Source organism: Antedon mediterranea, chromosome 6 (assembly GCF_964355755.1).
Source record: "Antedon mediterranea chromosome 6, ecAntMedi1.1, whole genome shotgun sequence".
Lineage (NCBI taxonomy): Eukaryota > Metazoa > Echinodermata > Crinoidea > Comatulida > Antedonidae > Antedon > Antedon mediterranea.
Window position 1 is genome coordinate 24254770 of NC_092675.1, and position 12396 is coordinate 24267165.

At 33.1% G+C, this 12396-nt stretch overlaps 1 protein-coding gene across 2 annotated transcripts in view; it reads right to left on the reverse strand.

Moving 5' to 3' along the window:
- Positions 1–4395: 4395 nt before the first annotated feature.
- Positions 4396–12396, reverse strand: part of LOC140052058 (uncharacterized) — a 58212-nt gene continuing 50211 nt past the window's right edge. For both annotated transcript variants that reach the window (XM_072097443.1, XM_072097442.1), the window contains exons 79-89: positions 12096–12218; positions 11651–11776; positions 11242–11354; positions 10648–10888; positions 9548–10501; positions 9288–9412; positions 8845–9067; positions 8366–8482; positions 7407–7654; positions 7192–7266; positions 4396–6556 (exon numbers count right to left, since the gene is read on the reverse strand). In XM_072097443.1, coding sequence (XP_071953544.1) covers positions 6476–6556; positions 7192–7266; positions 7407–7654; positions 8366–8482; positions 8845–9067; positions 9288–9412; positions 9548–10501; positions 10648–10888; positions 11242–11354; positions 11651–11776; positions 12096–12218 — 2426 coding nt within the window. In that variant the 3' untranslated portion in view covers positions 4396–6475. The remainder of the gene's footprint in view (positions 6557–7191; positions 7267–7406; positions 7655–8365; positions 8483–8844; positions 9068–9287; positions 9413–9547; positions 10502–10647; positions 10889–11241; positions 11355–11650; positions 11777–12095; positions 12219–12396) is intronic.

Sequence of the window (12396 nt, forward strand, 5' to 3'; positions counted from 1 at the left end):
GGCTTTGGTTGGGCCGCAACGGGGGATAGGTGTGGAAGATTTAAACTGAACAGCGGTGTAGATGGATGTAAGAACCGATATCGGTCCCAAATTGCAATATACATAATCACTCACCTTCAATCGCAGATTGTCCTTTAATATCCACCCAAAGGCAGGTGAAGATTAATCCAAGTAACAGATTGTTCATGATGTTATATAAAAATATATTTAATCATTGCTTTCATATAAAATAATGTATATATTAAGACGACTAAGACCAGGTATTTGCCTTGCTCTCAACACACTGTTCCTTCCCAACGAATTGCCCGGCTTAAGCATATATTGACGTTATGCCTAAATTCACATATACAATCATTTCTCAATTAGTACACAGTGATAACACATTTTCTATTAGGCATTCAATAATCCCAAAAATATACCATGCATTTGCATAAACCGTTCTAAATTTAAAAACAGGGTTACATTATCGTAAATTATATAATTATAAAGGGGTAATTGCCTATTGTTAAATTCTTGAATCAAAGGACAAGTGTAAATAAAATTGTATTGTCATAAAAATCATAGATTTTTCATTTGAGCTTTTTAGCTACGTCACATCAATGTCAAATTAAATTATTGCAGCACGGTACACTAATATTACGGGCAAAGACTGTTAAGAAGTTAGGATATTAGTATCGGGTATAATTATGCATTCAATAGTGTTTGGATACAACAGTGTGTCAAATAATAATAGAACACCACGGCTAATAAACTGTCAAAATAAATGGTGTACAAATCTTGTAATCGATCATTTTGACCACCGATATGCATTGGCACCTCTACAATAAGAATGTTTATAAGATACTATAAAACAGAATCATTTCAAATGAAAGTCGTTGTTGCATTTTCTGTTTTCGATTATCCTTATATACTTATATTCTGAGCGTGGTAGCTGGACCAAATAAATATTATTTCTTCATGCCGTTTGAATGCCGAGAATTGTCAATTTGACGACACAATTATTGTCATTACCTGTACATAGGCCTACACCTGATCAATATAGGCCTAGGCTATGTTCTAGCATTGCATAGTCATGTTGTCTTATAGGGATAATGATGCAAAATTAAAACCAAATTAAACATTATCTGTTAGAATTTTGTATTAATATTACAATAAAGAAAGAATTACGAAAATCTGAATTGTAGTTTTCGAAATATAGAGTCTAAAACATCGCCGAAAATGATCATTTTTAGCCACAAAAGAAGTAAAACAATTTGCGGCCTCAGTCGACAATTCTATTAACTACGTCATTTCTGGTTAAAATAATTTCATTACGCTTTTAAGTAATTTATTTTATATATCACCATTTGAAAAACAATAAAACATGTTATTAAATGTTTATATTAATATACAAAGTTGTTTACTTAAAAATGCATTGTACGCCAAAAACATGAAAAATTAAGTTATTAAATCAGACTTTGAATATGTTATTTTGTAGTTTTAATAAAGTTAATCACTTCCATAGAAAAAAAAATGAAAAAGAAATAATAATATTATTATTATAATAAATGGTTAAATTCAATCAAAAACACACTGGCTGGCAGTAAATTTGGCCACTTTTTTTGCTTTAAATTACAGTTTTTTCATATAAATACATTTTTTTTCGATCCAATTTTTGTTCAAAGTGGATAACTATTATGTTACATTAAAATGGCATATACAACACAAATTTAGTTAAGAATGATTTTTTCAGGGGGACAATACATCTTTAACGGAATTTAGACAAATTCATTGCTCTAAATTTTTGTAGTAACGATCAGAGAGCCCATGTGACTTCATTGTACACGTCACGCGCGATAGAAAACATTCCGCGCTGCGGGTGATTCGCATCCACCAATCACATCAAATCAGCCAGAATCCAAAATCATTCAACCGTGAGCCATGCCGATCAAGCTCAAATTTGATTGACTTACAATGAAATCATATCACAAAATTCTGTTTAAAAAATGAATGAATAAATACCTGGATATTTTTTATGGTATGTGTGCTTTTTCTTTAAAAAATTTGAATAATAAAGGCCTCATATCGAGAAAAACAGTTTTTTGCACTTATAATAAATATATCTTAGAGAAAACAAGGCCACCAGCCATTAAGTCGCGTGCTACAATGCATAGTGATACCGGACCGACAGACAGACCGACAGACAGACCACCGACAGACCGACAGACAGACAGACAGAGAGACCGACCGACCGACATAGTGAACTATACTGACCGAAATTACTGAACATGTTTAAAAATGTTGAAATGTTTAAAAACATTTATTTTTTTAAAATTTACACGTGCGTAGCCTGTCACTTTCGACGTGCTCGTATAACGTAATTTCGAGTTGAAAAGTAAGTCAAGAAAACAGAAATCGGGCAAAAAGAGTGCGCAATAACATTTAACGCGCAGTGCGCGCGCAAAAATATGCGCACTCATGGCAATTTTGTAAACGCTTAAAATTGCCTGAAATGTACTCTTATTTCATCGAAAATAAATTTTGAAAATGTTAAGCGCGCGTACGCATGCGTTACATGCGCTACGCACGTAATTGTATTGCCATATGATGATTTATGCCCTGAAATTTATGAGTACCAAATTTTATTTAATTGTGATTCATGGTTGTGAAGATATGATTACAAACGTGATTTCGTTAAATCGTGCGTAGACCGCGTAATTTTTTATTGCGCACCGTGAAAACATAACCACATTGATTCCTGGCCATAAGGAATATACTGTGAAAAATTGACCTAGCTAGATTAAACTGATATCAAGATAAGGTCAGAAAGCGATAAAACGCATAGTGATACCGGACCGACAGACAGACAGACAGACAGACCGACAGACAGACCGACAGACCGACAGACCGACAGACAGACAGACAGACCGACCGACATAGTGAACTATAGAGTCGCTTCCACGCGACTAAAAAGCATGCATAGCATGTGGAACTACATTATCTTGGCCTAGGAAGACAAACAAATCCCAGGTCATGAGAGGCTCAATTACTAAAACAAGGTTGAATAGGGTCGGGTCACCGGCGGACGTTCAAAGACGTTTGAGTAAACAATCTAGCGCGTACGGCGTACTATATTTTAACCACATTTGTTACGTGTTTGGTCAGAGAAACAATGCACTACCAAAATAGATCGCGTTGAGTCTTTAGGCAGCCTAGCTAGGCTTAGCAAATTTGTAGGCTTAGCTGGTAAATATCGGGAGCGTACGAACATCGTACGCTGCTTGACACTGTATAGTTATTTAATTAATTTTCTTTCTGATTTTGGCAGAATCCGTTCATACAGATTTGGGACAACCAGGTACTTCCGCTTAAAATTTAAATCTTCCATTTGTTGTGGCTTCAGGTAAAAAAGTCGGTGAATTACCGAAGAAAGACGAAAATATCAATCCGCACGCAATACTTGTTGGAATTTATAGCGGGCCGTTTAAATTAGAATCGACTTATTTTTTACATTTTTTACCATTTAAAGACGAAACAAGTTTTCTCAATAGGATCATATAGTATTTATTTTTATATTAAATGTAGTTTGTAACCTTAAATTATCTAACACATATAACAGATCTAAAAACGTAGGGAATTGGACTTACCGTAAATGCGGGTGGAATGTCATCCAGGTGCTTGTCGATATAAACAATGGCAAATGTCGAAAAACCGATTGAAAAAAATCACACACAGCGAAGCACATCAAAAGAAAAACTTGTTAAAAACACCAAACTATGTATACAAATTCAATTAAAAGGTCAAAAAATAGTATCTATACAGTCTCCCAACTAGACTTTCTCCGAGTCTGTGTTTCTTTTTCATGTTAGTCCATGGTCCAACAATCGGCGTTTACATTTTTATTAAACGTATGAAACGCCAAACGTACCAAATTCGAAACACAGCCTACGACTATATGCAGCAGACTGTTTCAAGAATAGATAATTTTCGCTAAAAATGAATTGAAAGAGAGACGATAAAGAAAATAATAAATTCAAGTAAAAACGCCTTTAAAACATCTCAATGAAATATGTCGTATTTCAGTACATAGTTATCAAGAACATGCATTTTGATTACAACATCCTATACATTTCCTATACTCATACATATCTCTCTCTCACACATAATTGTCACGATAATGGATGTGATACATAGATAACAGTTTAAAATAGTAGGAAAAGTGAACTACCACAGCAATCAATAATATTGTGAGCATGTATATGGAATTCAGTGTTATCAATACAGACAATGATAGTTAAATGTTGAAATGAAGAGAACATTGTATTAGAACATGATAACGGATTAATGGACATTGCGTGTGTTTTAATTTAAAACAAACATCGACACAAACATTCATTAACTCATGAAATGCAAGTGTTTCAGTAACATGGTTTTAATAAGTTCTGTTAGTATACAACATAATTATGAAAACGCGGCTGTGGGTATTAGTGACTGTTCTCAATGTGGTTACAAAATAAAATAAGCAAAAAGCTAAATCAAAACGATAATGAAATAGAGCTTTCTGGCAACACTAGCATACATATTAGTTATATTATATAGCGTATTTTAATTCGAGAATGACCCTTGTTCGAAACGGTATCATGAGATTGCCGTTTCGATGATCGTAATTGAATTCCTATTATAAAGACTGAGTAATCGTGTCCCCGTCATTTAGAAATGTAAACTCTATTGAAATCCCGAGGACTGTAATAATGACTGAATACATTTTCGTGAAGCAACTTTCCTTTTGTGATCGGTCAAACTCTTTCTTAAGCTGTACATATTTTCAACATCTTCGAAATTGAAGAGGTTTAAATCTCTCGACGAAGACTAGGCCTACTTAGTAATTATTATTAGGCTACTTTAAACTGTGGACTTATTTATTTAATTCTTCGTGTAAGTACTAATTATTAAGTACTAGACCTAATGCCTAGGTGACTATTTTATTGCCAAGGAAACATAAATGAGTATTTATTTGGTAAGGTAGGTTGATAAATCTATTTATAAATAATGTTATTTATGCACATGCAAGCAAAATCAGACATAAGTCGTATACATATATATATTTGTATAGACAGCCAAAAACAATAAAAAACTGAAAAATTACAATTTTTTTTACAGAAAACGATAGTTGAAACAATATGTATTTAAATTATCTTGGTGTTTTTCTATTTTGTGACACATAAATCCATACATTTTAACCTTTTGTGTCGGTGTAAATTATGTAAAATTTTCATAAAACCTATCTAATCATGTTTTATGCTTAAATTGAAAGTTTTTGCATAATAGAACAATAGTTAATGAACAAAGGTGTGAAGTTTCATTGAAATAAAACAATTATAATACCACTTTGCTAAGACGTAAACTTAAACGCCCTGTTTATTTTTACTTGGCATTTCCTGTTATGCCCATTTACTTTCCTTTACCAACATCTTTCTCAAAACACTGGCCAAAAACCAAAACTTTAGACTCTGTGATATCTCTAGGAGAAGACATGGTATCAAGATATTTTGTCAGTATATTAAATCTTGGATTATGCAGTTCAGCATTTTGTGAAATTTCAATTTTGAAAATTCAAAATTATGTCTGATTTCGCTTGTATGTGCCACAATATAAGAGGTAATGTCTTATGCTTTTCTGCATATGGTTTTTCATTTTTTATTTATTGTTACAATTTCTACCACATACAAAGCATACTGTACAGCCTACAAAATAACCTAAACATTATTTAACAATTAGTATCACATGGTCTACAGTCATATCTGAGTTTGAATATCTTGAATAATATAATTAATTTGTAGATAATTTTCCCGCATAAAATATAGAGTAAAAAAAGCTACTAATTTTACTGTAAACTATAGACTATAATGTATGGCACCCACTTAATTATATGCCAATTGATCATCTATGGTTAAAGTAGGCCTATTCTAACTGATCCACTGAATACGGACTTTCTGAAGGCATTTCATGTTGTGCCAGGGACATCCCTTGCTGAGATTATAGTGTATTGCACAAAAGCAATACAATTATAAGACTAAACAATACGCCATCAAATGTGATCAGACGTGTTCTTTTAGATCGGTTTAGGCATAGAGATATTATAGTGAAATACAATAATATATCTATGGTGATCCGAAATGAAAGGATGGAAACATTTTCGCACCCCCACTGATTATGGAGCTATATATAGCATGGTGTGATATTTGGAGTATTCTCTAGTGCGTTTGATATATTTTTGTAGTTGGTGAACAGTTTTGGTCGATATACAAACATGTACAACTTTCTTAACTATGCACATTTTTTATCGTGTTGTCTATGTATATTTATTTATGTACAAAACAAAATAAACTACAGACCAAGAGTGTTTAAACATTACCGAGTAACTATTTGAAATTACAGCAGTTAAAGTAAATCACCCACGGTAGTAGGCCTAAAAGCAAGTTAATCAGTTACTAGTCTATTTGTAGTTAATCCTATGGCGGCGGTCAATCCATCTTTCATCCTCTATATCCCGTGTATGTCGATTGTCGTATACATGCTGGTGAAAATAAAGAAATAAATCAAATTATTTTTTGTCATTAACTTGTATTTAAAGATGTATTGTCCCTTTGACTAATTCCAAAAAAATAAAAAATAAAAGATTTCGAAAAAAGGTGGGTCATTTTGAAGTATCATAATAGTTATTAACTATCACCAAAAAATTTTTCGAAAAAAAAAAATTTAACTGAAATACAGACGTTTTTTTGTTAAAAAAATTACTTTGACTTCCAGTCAAAGTTTTCAATCAAAACATATCCCATAATGAAACGCACTTGTTTGGCTACTCTGTATGCATAATCATAAAACTTCCTCATGATCTGTGTGAAAATACCTTCTTAACCGTGACGAGTTGTAAACAATCCTAATTTAGCATATGCAAAATGCGTACTCATGGTTTGAAATCTTTGTTTACTTTCGCTCATGACGATTTTCCAGATGAAATGTAATTAAACTAATTTACCTGTTAATTACGTAAACTTGTTGTTTTTGGCTCGAATTTTCGACTTAAAGTGAATAACTTTAATATTACTTTGATATGGCCACTTTAAATTTAGAATATTTTGACTTTAATTTTTTTGTGTTTCAAGGGACAATACATCTTTAAAAGATGTTTGGGATGTTTACAGTACTCACCATGTGTTCTTTTCCGCTGGCGACGTATGGCCGACGGAATTCAGTATGCGGGAGCGTTCTGTTATATCCAAATAACTGTGAAGAATGTGAATAAAGAAATAATACTATTTTATTAGAATGAAAACAGTACAATAGTGTATGTATAAAGTTCTGCTTTAAATATAATTTGAAAATAATAATAAAAATGCATATATCAATCCCATAAACAAACTTACATCGGATGGGGAGTTTAGCATATGTTGGCGTATATTTCGGGGGACGTCTGAGTTAGATGAAGTAGTAAGACTGTCACTATCCAGGTGTCCAAAATGATAAGGCATTGCATTACCATACATCATTGACTTCTTCAGATTTTGAATTCTTCTGTTGTACATAAACAATAGACCACCGACAATGCAGCATATTAATATTATAAAAACAAGGATTCCAACAGTCAACCCAATCACAAACACAGTTATGTCATCTGTAATTAATGAATATAGCTTACATTATCTTCAAAAGAGCAACAAGAAATATTATTTGATTAAAAATTAATTGTGGAATCAAATTTTCATCTAAGAACTACTAATTGTATACTGGTAATGTATAATATATTAGCACAGTCATGTTATAACGAAAACGATATAATGTCTCACAGTAAACACATACTACGTTTTATATTTGTATTATGGTTTGGAAAGCATGTCATTTAACCATTTCATTTCATTTATTTATTTCACTTTACAAATATATAAATATAAAGTGGAGGAGCCTAAAAGAAAACAAAGCTTGTGGTGAATAGGCTCCTCAAAACAAAACAAATAAAATATAAATAATATAACAACGATATTCACTTTAATATAGGCCTATCATTGGACCTACTCATAAATAGGCCTACTTAAAGATGTATTTTCCCTCAAAATGAGGAAAATTAAAGTTTAATTTTAAAAGAATTTAAATAGGCCATTTTGTAGTTTTAATTATGTTAATCACGTCCGTAGAAAAAAAAATTCACTTACAAAATAAACGGTTAAATTCAAAAGCCCGTCGACTTTCAGTCAATTTGACTATTTTTGCGTTAATTTACATTTTTCCAGAATATAATTGTTTCTTTAACCAATTTTTGATCAAAGTGCATAAATATTATGTGACATTAAATGGCATATTCAAATAAGCCTGAAATAGTATAACGTACCACTTTCATTTTGACATTTATCACCTTTGTAACCAGACGGACATTTGCAAATAGGAGGCTGTAAACTATCCGAACATGTCCCTCCATTAGAACAGTAATCGGAAGTACATAGTAACACTAAAAAAAAACACATTATTCTTAATTGACTCAACTTAATAACAATAATTACTAATTAATTACATTTACAAAAGTGGATAAAGCATCGTTTATCATTTTATCAGTTAAATTCACGTAACTATTTATATACTTATCCGTTTTAACATGTTTTATTAAATGAAACTTGTCCACGAATGTATCGTTATAGTAGGCCATATATTATTTATTCAATTATTATTGGATGAAAATTTAAAGTCAACCGAATTCAAAATTCAATAGTAAATCAGTTTAATAGAAAAAAAACATATAAAAAAAAAACAGATGAATACACATTATTATTAAAGAATTACTGTAATACTGTATGTTAAACTACTTTAACTTACTTTCTGTGACAGTTATAGATTCAGTATCAATACCAAATTCAGTACCCGGCAACTGATTATTATCAATTCCATTTATAAGAACATTTTGTATTTCTTCAGAAGATGTGGTGTCTTCTTGGTATACCAGGTCGGTATTGGCAATAATGCTGCCAGGCTCGAAACTTGAAACCGAGCATGTGCGACTGTTACGGGATATTGTACTTTGATCAACTATATTTGTTACCTATGAACAAGAAAATAAGAATTAGAATACTTCCGTGAATTAAGAGAGTACAATTTGACAATAATTTAGAACTTGAACAACACATTAAAAGAACTAATGAAAAGGACTGAAACGAAAAACTGATTCAGTTTATGAAATATCTAAAATAAATTGGATACTATAAAAACCAAATTCATACTTTAATAGATTACAAACTTTGTTTTAAAATGGTTACACTTACCGAATTACAAATTTGTTGTTCATACAACATGTAAAGTGCAGAATTTGGGTCACCTAAATCATCAACATATTCTGCATCTGAACTTCCGATACTGATAATGCGTATGGAAATAGAATATGTTGTACCTAAAAGAAATCAAAGATTTAAATATACAAAGTTATTTCTCAGGTAGCGAGAGTGATTTGTGTAGGATGTTATAATATGGTTGGTGGAGGTAAAATAAAACCTCATTGACGGAGGTAATACATATACACACAAACCTTCTGTGGCTGTAGTAGTTTCAATGTTTGCCGTAGTTTGCTGTCCTGGTGCTGTAGTTTCCACATTGGGTGCCGTAGTCTTGACTTCATCGGGTGCCGTAGTCTTGACTTCATCTGGTGCTGTAGTTTGCTGTCCTGGTGCTGTAGTTTCCACATCGGGTGCCGTAGTCTTGACTTCATCGGGTGCCGTAGTCTTGACTTCATCGGGTGCCGTAGTCTTGACTTCATCGGGTGCCGTAGTCTTGACTTCATCGGGTGCCGTAGTCTTGACTTCATCGGGTGCCGTAGTCTTGACTTCATCGGGTGCCGTAGTCTTGACTTCATCGGGTGCCGTAGTCTTGACTTCATCGGGTGCCGTAGTCTTGACTTCATCGGGTGCCGTAGTCTTGACTTCATCGGGTGCCGTAGTCTTGACTTCATCGGGTGCCGTAGTCTTCACTTCATCGGGTGCCGTAGTCTTCACTTCATCGGGTGCCGTAGTCTTGACTTCATCGGGTGCCGTAGTCTTGACTTCATCGGGTGCCGTAGTCTTCACTTCATCGGGTGCCGTAGTCTTCACTTCATCGGGTGCCGTAGTTTTCACTTCATCGGGTGGCGTAGTCTTCACTTCATCGGGTGCCGTAGTCTTCACTTCATCGGGTGCCGTAGTCTTCACTTCATCAGATGCAGTAGTCTTAACCTCATCAGATGCAGTAGTCTTAACCTCATCAGGTGCGGTAGTCTTCACTTCATCCGGTGCTGTAGTCTTCACTTCATCAGGTGCTGTAGTCTTTACTTCATCAGGTGCTGTAGTTGTTACTTCATCAGGTGCTGTAGTCTGTACTAGCGGTGCTGTAGTCTGTACTTCTGGAGGTGTGGTTTTTGCATCTGCTGTTGTAGTTGACTCTCCTGTCATGGTAGCATCTTGTGTTGTAGTCAATGTGGATTCAGTTGAAGGTTGAATTGTGGATACAACTGAAACGGAAAACAATATGATTGACATACAAATTAAATATAATATTATTAACTTGCATTATTTTTGTGTATATACACTAAATTAAATATTTTGTTTTCTGGAATTGAGGTCACTGCTAAGAACTACAACCTATTGGTAGACTTACAAGGCAACATTGCAATCAAAGATGCTGTATCTATAGAACTGTCAGGTGGTACTTGGCTATTATCCGCACCAGACAAACCTCCGTAGAATGCTGCAGCAATGTCGTAAGAGTCAAGGTCAGTTGATGCAGGAAGATCAAGTCTGAAAGTAACTTCTTGGAACAAAGATACTGCTCTGTACATATGTATGCTTACTTGCAATATTGAACTACTGATGTTTGACATCTCAAAAATAGCAAACACCTAGTAAAGATATAAAGTTGTCAAAGTTGTACAAAAAACTACATACAGATACAAAATTTGTAATACTATACGCATTCATTGAATTCAAACACACATATTTGATAAAAAATACGTATGGTCATCTGAGTTCCCGTGGACAAAAGGGCGCCGATCAGTTTTGAAAAAAAAATGTGTACACAAAAACAGTGTAGGCAGCATATATCCTATATCAACACAGTAGTGCAACAATTACAATCATTTGCTTAGTTGTTTTCAATAAGTATTTATTATACATAAATCAAATATATGAATTTTAAGGTTGTATGGTAATAAGCCATTTATTGAAGATTTTTAAAATAATACAAATCACTTACGTCAGCTGTGAGCTGGGTTTGTGTATCAATAGAATTCAGAATATTTGGCATTGCACTGACAATGACTCCTTTTATGTCCGTGAAATTGATTCCCAAATACAACGTTAATGATTCTTGAAAAATTAAATAATTTTACAGTTATGTACAATACATTTTAGACTACCAAAACCTACAATTTATAGTATTTGACCGTGCACATAGTTAAGCCATTGACCGTGTGCATAGATATGTGAAATCCCGTGCCGAACATAGATAGGCATGATTAATTACACAGTTCTTTAACAATTAATTTCTTTTTCAATCTGTTAAACTGTGAACACCCTGATGTTCCATATAAATATACATTATCATTCATAAATTTTAATAGTGAAACTATGTTTCTGTTATGCCTACAGATCAAGTAATTTACCTATACAGATCTCTTGCACTTCTACTAAATTTTCTTGGCAAACACATGTATAGTTCCCATCATAATTAACACACATTCTGTTTTCTTCAATGTCACATCGGTTAGAAGAAAGACATTCATTAACATCTGTCAATTGCAATAATTCGAGAAAAATGTTATTTAAAATATCAATAATGTGCATATAGATAGCGATTGTACCTGACTCAACACCGGATTAACTGTATTGTCATATTATGTCCAAACATATAAACATTAACGGCTCGAAGAACAATATTATTATTAATAAGAAACTATAGCACATTAACACTTTTATGGATACAAATTACGCCGCAATGGCGGACAAAGAGATGAAATTTTTGGTCTTGTATGGGATGTGCATGGAGCCTCATAGTCACAAACAAAATGACAGATGAAAAAAAAATCACAAAGTTGACATATTTAATACCTGAACATTGATTTCCATTGCCTTGATATCCGTCTATACAGGAACACTCAAATATTCCCGGAATATTCTGACATGTTGCCATGTTAGAGCAATTGTGAGTATTCAGCTCACACTCGTTAACATCTAGAATGAAAACAAAGTATAACACGATTTCAAAGAACAAAATATGTACTGGAAGACGACGTAATAATTTAGTGGTGATAATTATCTTTTTTTTAAGAATACAGTGCTAGATTTCTGAACAGGTTTCTAGTGACGACGTGACTTATGTTAAAAAGTATCAATAACCTGATCCTATGTG